We start from the raw sequence: 16,791 nt of genomic DNA, 5'->3' as shown, positions 1-16,791 counted from the left end.
GTGTTTTCCGCACACTACACAAGGGTCCCACCCAACCCTTTCACGGCTACGTGCGTGCGGACTTTGTACATGAGCTGAAAAAAGCGCTTTGGGTTGTCACGTGGTGGTAACTGCCTGGCACCAGGAGTTTTCTGTCCCTGTGCTCCACCTTCCCCGCGCAGCGTATGCTTACATAATTTTATAACTCTTTTTATCGGCCCATAAACTGGAAATGTGCTCAAGTTCTCTGGCCTTAGGAGAAAGGAAAGGAGAACGTGCATCAAGTTGTCGTATGAAGCAAGTGCTACTGATAAGCCAGGAAAATTAACAATGTGACCACAAGAACGTTTAAATGTCTGGTGCTCACAGATACAGGGTTTAGGAATAAAGGAACCAATGAGAAATCCTGCCCCATGGATGATGTAACTCCCTGAGGGGCTGGAACACTGGGGTTCTGATGGCAGAACCCTCTCTGCTGGGAGAACAGGCTACATTCTGGTCCCAGAGGAGTTGGTCCATGACGTTCACATTATGTTTGCTCAGACGAAGCTTGAAATCTGATAAACCCTGTGACCCTCCCTAGAAAAGCATCTCCAAGCATGCCCAATAGTGCCACACTGGGGACGGGGGTCCCGGGCACCACCACCCCAACCCCCGCCCCGCATTCCAGTGGTTGTCAGCTTCCTGTGTCCTGCGGAAGACTGGCCTGAAGATGGAGGTTCTGCCGCAGACGTGGGGAAGGAGATTTAGGGGACAGGCAGTTGGGGTCACTACTGCCTTCCCAGGCAGGCCCCCGAGCCTTTATTCCCTTTGTAGAGCATTAGATGCTCAGCTGCACGTGAGGGTGGGTTAGGAGTGAGACAGCCTCCCTCCACCTTGATCTCCTTTAGCTAATCTCCACTCCAGCACTCTTTTACCAAATAGTAGCAAATGATAACCAATGCTAAGTCTCAAATAATGCAATCAACGTAACTAAGGAAATCATGAAGGATGACAAGTCTTTGGACTAAGTTATATTCTATCATGAGGGAAAGTAACCAAAGTGAACATGTATGAGAACTTAGAAATGTTCTCCAAGATTATGTCTATGGGGCAAGGTGTAATTGGGATTTTATCACATCTTCAAGCTGAGAATATAATCCTAATTCCCACTCCTTCCCCCCAAAGGCTTAGAGCACGTTGTCCTACGCAGGTGGAGTCTCTAAGAGGGCTAGTCAGTGTTAGAGGAGGAGAGTAAAACGTTCCAGGAAGAGCGAACAGCACGTGCACTCCCAGAAGTGGGTGCGGCACTACTGCGGGGACGGCTAGAGTAAGCTGCCTGTGTGCGAGGGACGACTGGCTGCATTATTATCTATTATCACTATACCTCGAAGGGAACCATGTGTCATATATAAGTACTCACACCAACACACACTCAATGGAATCCTCTTTTCTGGAAGGTCCTGTGGACCTAATAATATCTGCCTTTCAGACTAAACCTTTTGCATCTTGCTTTTCCTGTCTGCAGCTGGTGGGAGGATATTCTGAAACTTCAGTCTGCTGTGTAATCTACCTAAAGTTATTAAATAGTGAGCACTTTCACATGAAGTCTTTGAGGAAATGAAAAGCAATTTAAACCATTACTTTCTGACTTACAGTCCTCTTGATCAAAAGACAAATGGCCCCTTGAGATGCCCCTTCCACCTCTTCAGGCAGATGGTCCCCGCCCCCAGCCTCGCCCACGCCACCTACTGGCAGCGCGAGCACATGCTTCTCTTGGCACCAGGGCAGGAATCACTAACCCATTTCCATCACCAGCAACACAACAGGGGCACGAGTGACCCCTCCCTCCATCCCCAAAAGTGCAGGGGGCACCCCGGTCTCTGCAGCACAACTGGAAAGGCAGCTGAAGGGCTGGAAGCGCCAGACAACCCAAGACCCTCCCTCCCCCAACAGCAGAGGCTGGAAGGAAACGGAAGCATTAGCTGCAAGATCCCAGAGCTACACACGTGGGGCTTCACAAGCTTGGATTTTGAATAATACATATTCGTTTCACAAACAAGACCTTTAGTTCATCTGAACAATTTAATCAGGTACAATGCTTGAGTGGGTTTAATATTTCCTAGATGTTCTGAATCAGCAACGAGATGGTAGTATTTCAGTTTTAAATTCTCTCCTGTAATAGCATTTAAACATTAATGATTCTCTATCCCAGTTCTGCCATAATTAAACTCGGAAAGTTTTTCAAAGGTGCAATTATTTTATTTCCTGAGGGAAATATATACATATATATATATATATATATATACACACACACACACACACACACACACATTTATATATTTATAAAAAATACATATATATTTAGAGAGAGATGAATATATGAGAGAAAAATAGTTAGGAACACTTGCAAGTAGCTAAAATGTACCTACTTTAACTATGATTCACACCCTGGTCCAACTGAATATAACATAACCTTTACTAAGAATTTGGCAACATCCGTTATTAAGTCTCAGGACTTCTAGCTACTACTGCATTGGCAAAAAGCGTTTCACAAGGCAAAGGCCCATGCCCCCCGAGAACTATACGGGCTTTGGGGGCCGTGGTGTGAGCAACTTAACTATACCCTGAATACAGAGGCCCCAGCTAAGGAAAAAATAAATAGTGGTTTGCTACTGGAGACAGTATACCTTTGTCCGGTCTTATGTTCTAAAGATAGAGTGAAAGAAACCAGTTATGCGTTTAGAGGAAATAAGGAAACTATCTTTAGAACCTTGCAGTAGGTAAGGATTTCTCTACAAGCACAAAAGGCGTTCACCACAAAAGGAAAATAAATGGATAAATTGGACTAAATTAAAATTGAGAACTTATGCTCATTAAGAGACTGAAAAGGCAACCCACAGAAAGAAGATAGCCACAGCACATCTGCTCTGACAAGAGATGCACATCCAAAACGGACACGAAACTCCTGCAAAGCGATATGGAAAAGACAGGCAACACGACAGAAGAGCAGACACAACTTGAACAAAAGAAACCGTCCAGTGTGGAGTGAACAGAAGTCTGCATGCCGCTGGTGAGAGTGTACAAACCGCTACGACCACTCACAAAAACTGAAAACCCCAAATGCCTAGGGATTCCCCAGCAGCTATTCACCAAAAGACAAGCACTGACAGCTTATTAATAGCCTCCACCTGGAAACTCTCCCAACGCCCATCAACAAGAGCATGAACAGACTGCAGGGGTTTCACGCCAGGAGAAGCCCATTCAACAATGAAAACGAGAACAAAAATGAAATCAAAGAACGGTCTGCAACTGAAACAGCCCTATGGGAGGACCTCAGGCCCACGATCCTGAGTGAAGGGGGTCCACGCCCTGTGACTCCACTCATGTGAAGTTCAAAACCAGCTGTAAGCGCGTGGTCGTGAGTCGGGACCACGGTCACCTGTGGTGATGCTGGCGGGACTGGTGACACTGTCTCTGGGACTAGGTGCTAGTTATGAGGGTGTGTCCAGTTTGTGAAACTGGAGAAAGCCGTACACATGGTATCTGCATTTTCTGTCTGTAGAGTATACATATATATACACACATATACATACATGTATCACCAAAAAAAAAAACAAACCCCAGAACCCAAAACCAAAGATATTTTGAGGATCTGTCCTGACCTGTGAGAACAGGAAGCAAACAGGCAAACTCTGAGAATGATGACGGTTCATCCCCCAATAACCCCCAAATAACTAATTTTCCTCCCATATCCAGAAAGTTTTCTTACCTGTAAAAACTTATTTAATTGATTCTTTGACTTTTCCATAAACTTTTGATCTACAGATTTGAAAGGCAGCTTGCTAAGAGAAGGCAACTGGACTTTTTTTAAAGAAGGGAAACACTGTGAGGGAAAAAAATTAAATGTTAGTATATTGAAATTACATTTAAATCTTTAAAAAAATTTTAGATTTTTAATAAGAACAAACCGAGTATCCTCTTCCTATACTAGGTTCCTCTGAGACTGAAGACCTTGAAAACCTTCCTGTTCTAACCAGACTCAAGGAATCCGGAGGAACAGGACATGTGATGAAAAAAGCTAACGCCTGTCCCTGGACTTACAAATGCCTGGAAGCTGGAAATTGTGGAGCTGGGCTGGGAAGGTGGGTCTGCACCACAGGCACGGAGCACAGTGTGTGGGGTACGGACACGTGGCTCCCAGCAAGAACTTTTCTCTTAGAATGTGCTCTGTTTACAACATCTCTGTAAAAAGTTATCAGGGTTGACAAAAGAAGACCATGGAAAGAAAGAATAACTCAGGTTGTAGCTTTATCACTGCCTTTCAAGGGCAAACTGCAGAATGTAAATATATTAATAATAATAAAGTATGTTAACAGATAATAAACTTCCCTCTGTGGATTAAATCCTGCATTCTGCCAGACACCATGCTAGAGGCTGGGTGTGTGTAACGGCTCTGAGTCACCCCTACTTTACATATGGGACGACTGAGGATCGGAGCTGAAACCCACATCCATCTGGCCATCAAGTCTGGCCTCAGTGCCCGCAGGACTCTGCAGCCTGCCCCTCAGATGCCGGGAGGACAGTGGGTTCCAAATGCTCCAGACGCTGCCTCTTCACTAAGGCACTGGGGCCACTGGAATATGCTGACTAGATCACTGGTGCTGAAAAGTAAGTGAGCACAGAGTCTGCCTGCAACGGCCTTCCCTCCTGCTGTTTTCAGGGTCACAGCAGCCCCGACAGGGACCTATCACAGCTGTCAATAGGAAGAGTTCTTTCAAAAAATGAAAACTCCAAAAAAAAGAAAGTAAGTAAGAAAAGAAAAAAACTCACACAATACGAAATGCCAAAGGTGAGAGAAGAACCCAGGAATCAGGCCACAGAGGAAGAAATATAATGAGACAAAAGAACAGACGTGAAATTTTATAAGGCTTGTTTCCTCTAATGCTTCAGAGCAATTGTTCTTGATAAAAATTACTGATTAAAAGTGTTTTTAAAAAATCACCCTAGAAGAAAAGGTGAAAGGAAACAGACATATTTCCTTTGCAAAAGAAGGGTCTGAGAGGTGACCGTAGGGTTTTACCAGCATCAGTTCATTCTGAGCAAGAGAAAAATGGACTTAAATGAAGGTAGAAACAACTGAAGAACACTTTAATTGCTGGGGTAAAGGGCAATTAGCTCCAGTAGATGGAGAGTTAGAGAAGATGCAACTCCTGAGAAAAATGGGAAAATCGTGAATGGAAACTAAGACAACCTGGATTCTAGTCCTGGTTTGGCCGTTATGTATACATCCTACTACGAGTCAGTTAAACTCTCTGGGATCACGTTCCCTCATCTATCAAATAAAAGAACTGACCTAGATTAGTAGCTTTCAAACATTTTAAACTAAAATCCACAGCAGGAAATACATACCACATTGCAACCCACAATGCACATGCAGATACATGCATCCATATATTATATAGTACACACACCTAGACATAACAATACACACACCCAAACGTATACACATCCATACATGCAATACACAAATCCATACACGCAGTATACACATCCATGTATGCAATACACACACCCATACTTATAATATACACACCCATAAAACCGAAGCTAAAGTACCATGAAACAGTGCTCATTACTACTACTGTAACTACTACTAACAAAAGCAAATAATGTTTACTATGTGCAGCATGTTCTTCTAAATGCTCTGCACACGCTTATTCCCTTCATTCTTACAACAGCTGTGTGAGATGGGTAAGGAAGGCACTGTTAATATCAGTAGAATACAGATATTAATAAAAAGAGGTATAAAGAGATAGAGTGACAGGTCCAGGTCACAGAGCTGGTAAATAGTAAAGCGAGGATCAAAACTGGATCCAAACTCGAGCAGCCTGGCTGCAGAGTCTGTGCTCTCAACCACCGCACTCTACTGATTCAATTCCTTTATGTGATGAAATGCAATATATTCTATCCTCTTTCTATTGCTGCAACCCAGAATTGATCTCACTACCCGCAGTGGGTCACAACTGGCAGCTCTGAAACCAATGGCCATCGATGCTCCCCAGCTCTCCTCCAGCTCTGGGGTTCTGGGGGATACAACGGAGGTCAGACAATTATCTATCCTGAAGGATTTAGACTAGACTAGATGGTTGATCTTCAAGTAAATTTCTAAACGTCAAGCTGAAAATGCCACTTTGCCACTATCAACAGCAAAGGAGAAAGATGAATCCGTTTCTTTGTGTGTAAAAATTGAAATGAGCTCTTAAATCTCTTCTTCAGTTATTCTAAATCTGTGTTCACAAGAATTCATACCTCACTAAGTTTCCGGTGTAAATTCTGAAACTCACTGAGCCTTCTGGGGACCGTCCAGTTCTTAGTTTCAACTCCTCCAACTTCTTGTAAGCTTACCATGACAAAGTAACAGGGCATTTGTTCACCATTGTCTTCTGTAACCTTGGAAAAACAGACGAACACAACAGCAACGAAAAGCACGGTGAGCGATACGGTAGGCAAGACGTTTAAGTGTCCCCCAGGATCTCCCTCTCCCTGGCATGTATGCCCCACACAGTCCCCAGGACTTGAAAATGATGGGTTCTATTCTGACAGGGCATGCCACATGGACAAGCAACCTTAAACTAGGGCCTAATCCTAACCACGTGGGCCCTTTCAAAGCAGAGGGATTTCTCTGGCGAGTAGCAGAAGAGGAATCAGAGGAAGCACGAGAAAAGTCTGACATGTGCCACTGTAAAGATGGAGAGGGCCATGCGGAAAGGGTCTGGGAGTGCTGCCAGGAACTGAGAGCAACATGGTGCTGACGGCAAAAGAACAGAGTCCTCAGTCCCACAACCACCAGGAACTGAATCCTGCCAAGGACCTGAATGGACCTGGAAGTGGATTTTCCCCAGATTCTCCAGACAAGAACTCAGTCTGGCCAACAACCTGATTTCAGCCTTACGATGCAGAGAACACAGTCAGACAGTGCTGGACTTTCAACCTACACAATTGTGAGCTAATAAATGGGTGATGTTTTGAGCCATGAAATGTGTGGTAATTTGTTGTGCAGCAAAAGAAGACTAACATAGCAGACTTAACATCCTAACTGGGTTTCCTTGAAAAAGCAAATTAACAGGAAGCGAACAGGTGTGAGAGACCAAAACCTCTCTCAGAGAAGGATGAGGGTTTCCCCAGTTTAATAGAGGATTCCACAAGCTGTGATTTCCATTTTCGAGAAATTTCACATTGGGAGACCTAATTTCCCCTACCTCCCAACTTAAGGTAATTCTTAAAACACATACACACACACCCTGTCATAATTCAGAATAGCCACCATTGCTCTTCACATAAATGGATGAGAGAAGAAACAAAAAGGAAATACACTGAATCTAAGCTTGAATTAGCGTCATGAACCGAAATTAGAGACAAAGAATCAACAGAAAGGCAAGGGAAGGAGACAGCGAACTTGCTGAGCACCGGCTGAGCCCCACCAGGTAGGATCACCGTGCCCCTGTGAGGACAGGGCGTGGAGGCGAGCACACAGCTCACGGCGGCTCAGCCCTCTCAGAGCTCCAGGGAGGCTAGCACGAGGTAAACACATCCTCCACAGGTTCGCACACGGGGCTGCTTCGTGAACTCTCGGCAGTCAGGTGACCCCTCTGGGTCCATTTCCGTTATCTTTTCGGGGACCAAGGTCGCGGCAAGCCCCTGAGCGATAACTGATCACCAGGGCAAAGGGCCTCGTGAGGGTTTTTCCTCCTCTCCTCCCTCCCTCAGTATTTGCCTTTGGAAGATAGTTATAATAAACTGTGAAATGTCAGAGGCAGCTCTACGCAAAGGTGAGAAGGTGACAGAATGTGTGTTCTCTGCCCTCCAAGGGCCTCCTCTGTTACCTTTTGACATCACATCCCCTGAGCTCCCCCCTTCCTAGATGTCCATCCCAGAGGCAACTCCATCTGCGGTGACCAAGCGTTTGTACACGGTATTCCAGGCTCTGTGCAACCTTCCCTCCCCACTGCCCTCACCTCCCCTCAAGAAAGGTATCTGGCCCTGCAGCTCACCTTAAAGGGAGGCTCAACAAGCACCAAAGACTCACTAAGGGCGCTTGGTAAGCTCTCACGTAACACGTGTGCTTTCAGGCTGGCTCCTGGAGAACATGCGTGGTTTTGCTGCCTAAACTAGAAGGGAATTTAAGATTGTGAATTCTAAGCCCTTCCCCTGGTAAGAGTGTCAGGCCACTGAGTTGACGAGAAAAGCAGGGATGGACACATAAGTTGGGCAGGTGGGCCCTTGCGAATCTCAGGAGCTGAGTATTTGACCAACCATTTGAGGCAATGATGGGGCCAAACAGTCACAATGACTTACTCAGGATCTTGTCATTTGTGTGCTATACGGTGGACCGGACTTTCTCTTTTTTTTTAAATTAATTTTATTGGAGTAGAGTTGATTTACAATGTTGTGTTAGTTTCAGATGTACAGCAAAGTGATTCAGTTATACATATACATATATTCATTCTTTTTCAGATTCTTTTCCCATATAGATTATTACAGAACATTGAGTAGAGTTCCCTGTGCTATACAGTAGGTCTTTGTTGGTTATGTATCTTACATACAGTAGTGTGTGTGTGTGTGTTCATCCCAAACTCCTATTTTGTCTCTGCCCCACCGCCATGTTTCCCCTTTGGTAACCATAAGTTTCTTTTAGAAATCTGTGAGTCTGTTTCTTTTGTAAATAAGTTAATTTATATCATTTTAAAAAATGAGATTCTACATACGACTGACATCATTATGGTATTTGTCTTTCTCTGTCTCACTTACTTCACTTAGTAACATCATCTCTAGGTACGCTGGACCTGACCTTCATCTCCAGGTTTCGACAGTCGAGCAGGTGGGAAGGAAGGAGTTGTCAACACTAACAATGTAAATGCATAGAAATATCTTTCCTTTAAATGAAATTATTTTTACAGACAAAAGAAAAGGGATACAGTGTATTCTGAAAACTACTGTCCCATATCCCTCAGAGAATAGCAAAATATTTTCTACTTCAAGGGAAAACATATTCATTATTAAAGATCTGAGCGCTATTGACATTTGAGCCACTGAAGTCAGCAGGACAGATCAATCAGAAACACATTTAAAATTCTTCATCTCCAAATTTCAAGCAGTGCTTTCCATTTTATTGCAACCCTCAGTGGAAAAGTAAATTGGTAATTCAAGGACATTAATTGTTCCTATCTGAAAGTTGCTTATGATTCCAATGAACAAGGACAACTTTCTGTCTGAAGTGGAGGGAGATCAGATCTACACCAGGCAACACAGTAACAGCTCCCAGTCATGAACCAGAGTGAAAATACGGGGTGAGGAAGGCAAGACCAATGCAGTCTGGAAGAATGAATATAAGTTTTCTATTCCCAACCTTAATTATTTGGAACAAAATCTTGTCTGATAAAGTCAAACTTAAAACTTTGGAAATAAATACCTAATAAACTGGGAAGAAAAGCAGACAAACCTACCTCTCCACTGGTGATGGAGGCTTTCCACATACCGAGGTTCTCACACCACCAATCTGTTCTTGCCATGTGCAGCTGAAGTTCTGTGCGTTCTTTCTCTATTAGAATTATTTCCTCCTTCAACTTAGAAACAATCTGTCACAGGAAAAACATCCTGGGAGTTATGAAACCATCTAAAATGCTATGCAATTCAGCAAAGTAGCAGGAGACAAAATCAACACACAAAAATCAGCTGTTTCTACACGCCAGCAATGAACAATTCAAAAAGGAAATTAAGAAAACAATTCCATTTACAATAGCATAAAAATAATAAAATACTTAGGAATGAACTTAAGCAAGGAGGTGAAAGACTTCTATGATGAAAACTACAGAACACTGATGAAAGAAATTAAAGGAGACATAAGTAAATGGAAAGACATCCCATGTTCCTGGACTGGAAGACTAAATATTGCTAAGACTCAATGCTACCCAAAGCAATCCACAGTTTCAACACCATCTCTATCAAAATTCCAATAATGTTTTTGCACAAAAAGAAAAATCCATCCTAAAATTCATGTGGAATCTCAAGGGAAACTGAATAGCCAAAACAATCTTGAAGAAGAACCACGAAGTTGAAGGACTTACACTTCCTGATTTCAAAATTTACTGCAAAGCTACACTAATCAAAACAGTATGCCATTGGCATAAAGACAGACATATACCAAAGGAATACAATAGACAGCCAAGAAATAAACCTTTGCATATATGATCAAATGATTTTCAACAAGGGTGCCAAGACCGTAAGTGGGAAAGGACAGTCTTTTCCACAAATGGTGTTGAGAAAACTGGATCATCACCACATGCAAAACAATGGAGTTGGGCCCTTACATAATACCATATACAAAGGTTAACTCAAAATAGATCAGAGACCTACTCATAAGGCTAAAACTATAAAATTCTTAGAAGAAAACATGGAGGAGTTTCATGACACGGGATTGGCAATGAGTTCTTGGCTATGACACCAAAGGTACAGGCAACAAGAGAAAATACAGGCCAAATGGACTTCATAAATTTTTAAAACTTTTGTGCAAAGAACACTATCAACACAGTAAAAAGGCAACTCACAGAATGGGAGAAAATATTTGCAAATCACTTATTTGATAGGGGGCTGATATCCAGAATATATAGAGAACTCCTAAAACTCAACAACAAAAAACAGCCTGATTCAAAAATGGGCAACGTACTTGAATAGACATTTCTCCAGAGAAAACAAATAGCCAAAAAGCACATAAAAAGATGCTCAACATTACTAATCATTAGGGAAATGCAAATCAAAACCACAATGAGATACCACCTCACACCCATTAGAACAAATGCTATCAAAAAACAGAAAGTGGGCTTCCCTGGTGGCACAGTGGTTGAGAGTCCGCCTGCTGATGCAGGGGACACGGGCTCATGCCCTGGTCTGGGAAGATCCCACATGCTGCGGAGCACGCAGGCTCAGCCTGCGCGTCCAGAGCCTGTGCTCCGCAACGGGAGAGGCCGCAACAGTGAGAGGCCCGCATACCACAAAAAAAAAAAAAAAAAAAAAAAAACCCAGAAAGTAACAAGTGCCGGTAAGGATACTGAGAAACTGGAACCCTTATGGGCTGCTGGTGAGAAGGTAAAATGGTGCAGTCACTATGGAAAACAATACAGAGATTCCTAAACAATTAAAACAGAACTACCATATGACCCAGCAATACCCCAAAGAAGTGAAAGCAGGTTCTTGAGATATTTGTACATCCATGTTCAAGGCAGCATTTCTTACCATAGCCAAAATGTGGAAGCAAACCAAGTGTCCATCAATGGATAAATGAATAAACAAAATGTTGTATATACATGCAATTGAATATTAGCCTTAAAAAGGAATGAAATTCTGACACGTGCTACCATATGGATGAATCTTGAGTACATTATGCTAAGGGAAACAAACCAGTCACAAAAGGACAAACACTGAATGATTCTACTCACAGGAGGTACTTAGAGTAGTTAAATTCATAAGAGGCAAAGGGAGAATGGTGGTTGCCAGGGACTGGGGGTAAGGGGATGGGGAATTACTGTTTACTGGGTATAGAGTTTCAGTTTTGCAAGATGAAAAGGAATTCTGGAGATGGATGGTGCTGCTGGTTATATAACAATGTGAACATACTTAATGCCAGTGAACTGTACACATGGTAAATTTTATGTTATGTATACTTGGCTACAATTTAAAAAAATAAATAATTAAAAAAAAATTCTATGCTCACCGTCTCCTTGGATCTCTTTTAATGAGAAAACCTATAAGGTTATGCAACTCTGTAGTTGGAGGACAGCAGCTTTGCCTCCACTTTGCCTCATGGCTGCATGTTCAACTCTCCTAAACATGCAGCCCACAAGGACCCTCCTCAGAAAGCCAGCAGGAAGCACATCCTGCATTTTATCATCAGCAAGGGCTGTAATGTTCGGTTCCACAGTCAGCACATTTGCTCCCCAAGGGCAGGTGTTAGACTCTGTTTCACTGATTCTTCATGGTGACCAGCACAGCCTCCTGCACTTACTCATCGCTCAGGCTTCTGAACACACATTCAAAAAGTGCCAGAGGAGATCACTTTGGGGAAGCGAGGAGTGCCAGCCATTCCTACATTAGGGAAGCCTCCTTTTTCGACCAAAGAGGCATGAACACAAAGCAGAAAGCCACACCACCCCTTGGGCGTGAGGAATGCCAGAGTGAGATGCTGTTTACATTTTTTAAACTTTCAAATTCTGTTGGTTTCTAGCGAAACAATGTATTTCTTGCATAATTCTGTGAGGTGCTCTAAGTTGTACTTGCAGTGTTCAAAAGAAAAAAAATTTTTTTAGACTGTCCTTACAGAGTTAACTCACTTCCAGAAACAACTGTGGCACAAGGGGAAGCTCAGCCCCTTCCCCAAAGGCACTGTAGGCAAGTCGGACAAAAGACACAGAGTTACAGCTGAGGATGGGAAAGAACCCCAAATCATAATAGATAAAAGACAAATGCTTTGCTAATTCTATACTAGAAGCAAAAACAAAAACAAAAAACAAAAAAACAAAAAAAGCCAATGGATCTTAGAGCTGAAATTCTTTTTAAAGAAACACTTCTCAACATAAACTGAAAACTACTATTTATCAAATTAGAAAAATGGAAACTTTTAAAGACAACCTTGAAAGCAGAAGAGTTACCTTCTTGTCAGGTTTTGGTGCATTTTGAATAGAATTTAGAGCTTGCCTCTTATAGTCAAGTTTCTCATTTAGTTCTCGTAGTTTGTTTACAGCAAAACTGGTTTGTTCATTAATCCGACTGGTGCCGTCATCCACAGATTCCTCACCAGCCTCGCCTCCCGGGTCCTGGGGGAAAACATCACATGAACCACCATATCTTATAGTGGTGGAATATTCCCTAAGTATTACCTATAGTATAGGTTCTAGATCATTACAATACACTGCTCCAAAGCACTGGATTCCACTAAGAATCCATGGTAGAAAGCCTAGAAGTAGATTGTTTTTTCTCAGCTAAGTGAAAAAGCAAAGGATCAACATTTAGAATCAAAGTAACTGGTATTTGGAATTGCAGTGAAAAAAAAGAAACATTTAATAGCCTAGCGAAAGGCCACACCACTATTTCCTAAATGGTATACCCAAGGGAACCTGCATAGAACAAGGAAGGCAACTGAGTTATCTTCCCAACTCAACCCAAATGTTCTGTGCCTAAATTTTGACAAAAAAACACTAAGACCTGGCTTCCTTTTGGGCTCCTAAGAATATTATGAAAAATTCACGCGTGTCCCTTTAAAACAGAATTTCCGGGCTTCCCTGGTGGCGCAGTAGTTGAGAATCTGCCTGCCAATGCAAGGGACACGGATTCAAGCCCTGGTCCGGGAAGATCCCACATGACCCGGAGCAAATAAGCCCGTGCGCTACTGAGCCTGCGCTCTAGAGCCCACGAGCCACAACTACTGAGCCCGTGCACTGCATCTACTGACGCCCCCGTGCTCTAGGGCCTGTGCTCCGCAACAAGAGAAGCCACCGCACCGCAACGAAGAGTAGCCCCCACTCGCCGCAACTAGAGCAAGCCTGCGCACAGCAACGAAGACCCAACGCAGCCAAAAATAATAAATAAATAAAAATAAATAAATTTTAAAAAGATGTGCATGTCTTAATCTTCAGAACCTACGAATACATTGAAATAGAATTCCCAAATTCCCACTAGTGAAAGTATTTTCAGTATACACTTTGCTCAGTCCTTATTTTCACTAATCAACAGGTAGATTATTTTACAAGTAGAATGGTTAGCATTGAAAGTGACTTAAGATTCATAAAGGACTACAGAATTTGGAACAACCTGAACAGATTACCAGCAAATAGCATATTAGTAATTAGATTCATGAGCAGCAACAGCATGAAAAGAACTGCTGAGAACTGTCTTCTGGTTCATTTACTCCTTAACTTTCTTCCAGATATTTTCGTCTGATTTTTATTAATTGTAACAAACAGTAAAAGAAATTTTTCAAAGAAAAATAAAGTATTAATAATCCCAGAACACCAAGTATTTTTGTATATTCTTTCTAATCCTTGTCCATGAGCATATATATTATGACATCATCCTACTCCTTGTATACATTCAAGAGGGTATTCTGCCTTTTTTGCATAATATACAAGGCTGTATATTTGAGGGTATTGTAGTCTTCCAAGTTATAACTGCTATGGCTGCATAGTATTCTATGAATTGATAATATACTGAGGCATATCCCTATTGCTATGGGTTGATTCTGCTTTTCTGCCTTCCCAAAACCTAAAATAAACTCCACTGTGCATAAACTTTTTTTTTCCTACATTTTAGTTCTTTTCATAGGATAAATTTCTACAAGTGGGACTACTGCAACAAAGAGTAGGAGCTTTCAAAAGATCAGTGATACATACCACCCTGCTCTGAATGCTGGGTGAAGATGCACATTTTTTCACGTTTGTTTACTATTTATTACCTTTCATATTAACTGTCAGTTCAAGTCCTTATTCAGTTTATCTGTTGGGTATTAATTTGGACAAACTTTTCACAACATTTGAATATTAACCATTTTAATTTCTGAGGTAGAGAGATCGGTTTGTTTTAGCTGTGCTATCCTAAAAATAAAATGCAAGGAGTAACAAGTTTTGGACCAATTAGTTCAGTGGTTTTAGACACTGAAAATGTAAAGAACCAAGTCACAAAACTTTTTTTCAAAAGTCTGAATGGAGGGGGACCTTGAAGATGGCGGAAGAGTAAGACGCGGAGATCGCCTTCCTCCCCACGGATACACCAGAAATACATCCACACGTGGAACAACTCCTACAGAACTCCTACTGAAGGCTGGCAGAAGACCTCAGACCTCCCAAAAGGCAAGAAACTCCCCACGTAACTGGGTAGGGCAAAAGAAAAAACAGAGACAAAAGAATAAGGACGGCACCTGCACCAGTGGGAGGGAGCTGTGAAGGAGGAAAAGTTTCCACACACTAGGAAGCCCCTCCGCGGGCGGAGACTGCGGGAGGCAGAGGGGGGAGTTTCGGGACCGCGGAGTAGTGCACAGCGACGGGTGCGGAGGGCAAAGCGGGGAGATTCCTGCACAGACGATCGGTGCTGACCGGCACTCACCAGCCCGAGTGGCTTGTCTGCTCACCCGCCGGGGCGGGCGGGGCTGCGAGCTGAGGCTCGGGTTTTGGTTTTGGACGGAGCTCAGGGAGAGGACTGGGGTTGGCGGCTTGAACATAGCCTGAAGGGGTTAGTGCACCACGACTAGCCGGGAGGGAGTTCGGGGAAAAGCCTGCACCGGCCGAAGAGGCAAGAGACTTTTTCTTCCCTCTTTGTTTCCTGGTGCGCGAGGAGAGGGGTTTAAGAGCGCTGCTTAAAGGAACTCCAGAGACGGGTGCGAGCCGCGGCTAAAAGCGCGAACCCCAGAGACGGGCGCGAGCCGCGGCTGAGGGCGCGAGCCCCCGAGACGGGCGCGAGCCGCGGCTGAAAGCGCAAACCCCAAAGACGGGCGCGAACCGCGGCTAAAACCGCGGACCCCAGAGACGGGCGGGAGACGCTAAGGCTGCTGCTGCCGCCACCAAGGGGCCTGTGTGCGAGCACAGGTCACTCTCCACACCCCTCTTCCGCGGAGCCTGTGCAGCCCGCCACTGCCAGGTTCCCGGGATCCAGGGACAACTTCCCCGGGAGTACGCACGGCGGGTCTCAGGCTGGTGCAACATCACGCCGGCCTCTGCCGCAACGTCACGCCGCCTCTGCAGCCGCAGGCCCGCCCCGCACGTAGTGCCCCTCCTACCCCCATCCCCCAACCCCCGGCCTGAGTGAGCCGGAGGCCCCGAATCAGCGGCTCCTTTAACCCCGTCCTGTCTGAGCGAAAAAACAGACGCCCTCCAGCGACCTACACGCAGAGGCAGGGCCAAATCCAAAGCTGAGCTCCTGTGAGCTGTGAGAACAAAGAAGAGAAAGGGAAATCTCTCCCAGCAGCCACAGAAGCAGCGGATTAAAGCTCCACAATCAACTTGATATACCCTGCATCTGTGGAATACCTGAATAGACAAGGAATGATCCCAAATTGAAGAGGTGGAATTTAGGAGCGAGATCTATGATTTTTTTCCCTTTTCCTCTTTTTGTGAATGTGTACGTGTATGCTTCTGTGTGAGATCCTGTCTGTATACTCTTGCTTCCACCATTTGTCCTAGGGCTCTATCCGTCCATGACTTTTTTTTTAAAATTCTTTTTCTTAATAATTAAGTTTAATTGTAATAACTTTATTATACTTTACCTTCGTTCTTTCTTTCTTTCCTTCCTTCCTTCCCTCCTTTAGACAACGAATCACCCCAAATTGAGGAGGTGGTCTCAGGGAGCAGGATTTATGATTTTTCCCCCTTTACCTCTTTTTGTGAAGGTGTATGTGTATGCTTCTGTGTAAGATTTTCTCTGTATAGCTTTGCTTCCAACATTTGTCCTAAGGTTCTATCCGTCCCTTTTTTTTTTTTTTCTAAATATTTTTTAATTCAATAACTATATTATACTTTATTTTATTTTTACTGTATCATCTTTCTTTCTGTCTTTTTTCCTTCTTTCCCTCCTTCCTTCCTCCCTCCCTCCTTTCTTTCCTTCTTTGCTTCTTTCTTCCTTCCTTCCTTTCCTCCTTTCCTTCTTTCTTTACTCATACTTCTACTAATTCTCCCTACTTTTTCTCCCTTTTATTCTGAGCTGTGTGGATGAAAGGCTCTTGGTGCTCCAGCCAGGAGTCAGGGCTCTGCCTCTGAGGTAGGAGAGCCAACTTCAGGACACTGGTCAACAAGA

The 16,791-nt window shown here is 43.5% G+C and overlaps 1 protein-coding gene across 2 annotated transcripts in view; it reads right to left on the bottom strand.

Moving 5' to 3' along the window:
* Positions 1–16,791, bottom strand: part of SNX25 (sorting nexin 25) — a 124,999-nt gene that overhangs the window by 10,471 nt on the left and 97,737 nt on the right. For both annotated transcript variants that reach the window (XM_032618403.1, XM_032618402.1), the window contains exons 10-13: positions 12,663–12,827; positions 9,465–9,596; positions 6,271–6,411; positions 3,731–3,844 (exon numbers count right to left, since the gene is read on the bottom strand). In XM_032618403.1, the coding sequence (XP_032474294.1) occupies positions 3,731–3,844; positions 6,271–6,411; positions 9,465–9,596; positions 12,663–12,827 (552 nt within the window). The remainder of the gene's footprint in view (positions 1–3,730; positions 3,845–6,270; positions 6,412–9,464; positions 9,597–12,662; positions 12,828–16,791) is intronic.

The sequence above is a fragment of the Phocoena sinus genome, chromosome 21 (genome assembly GCF_008692025.1).
Source record: "Phocoena sinus isolate mPhoSin1 chromosome 21, mPhoSin1.pri, whole genome shotgun sequence".
NCBI lineage: Eukaryota > Metazoa > Chordata > Mammalia > Artiodactyla > Phocoenidae > Phocoena > Phocoena sinus.
Note: the sequence above shows the minus strand (reverse complement) of the source record. Positions and strands in the feature narration are given on the sequence as shown.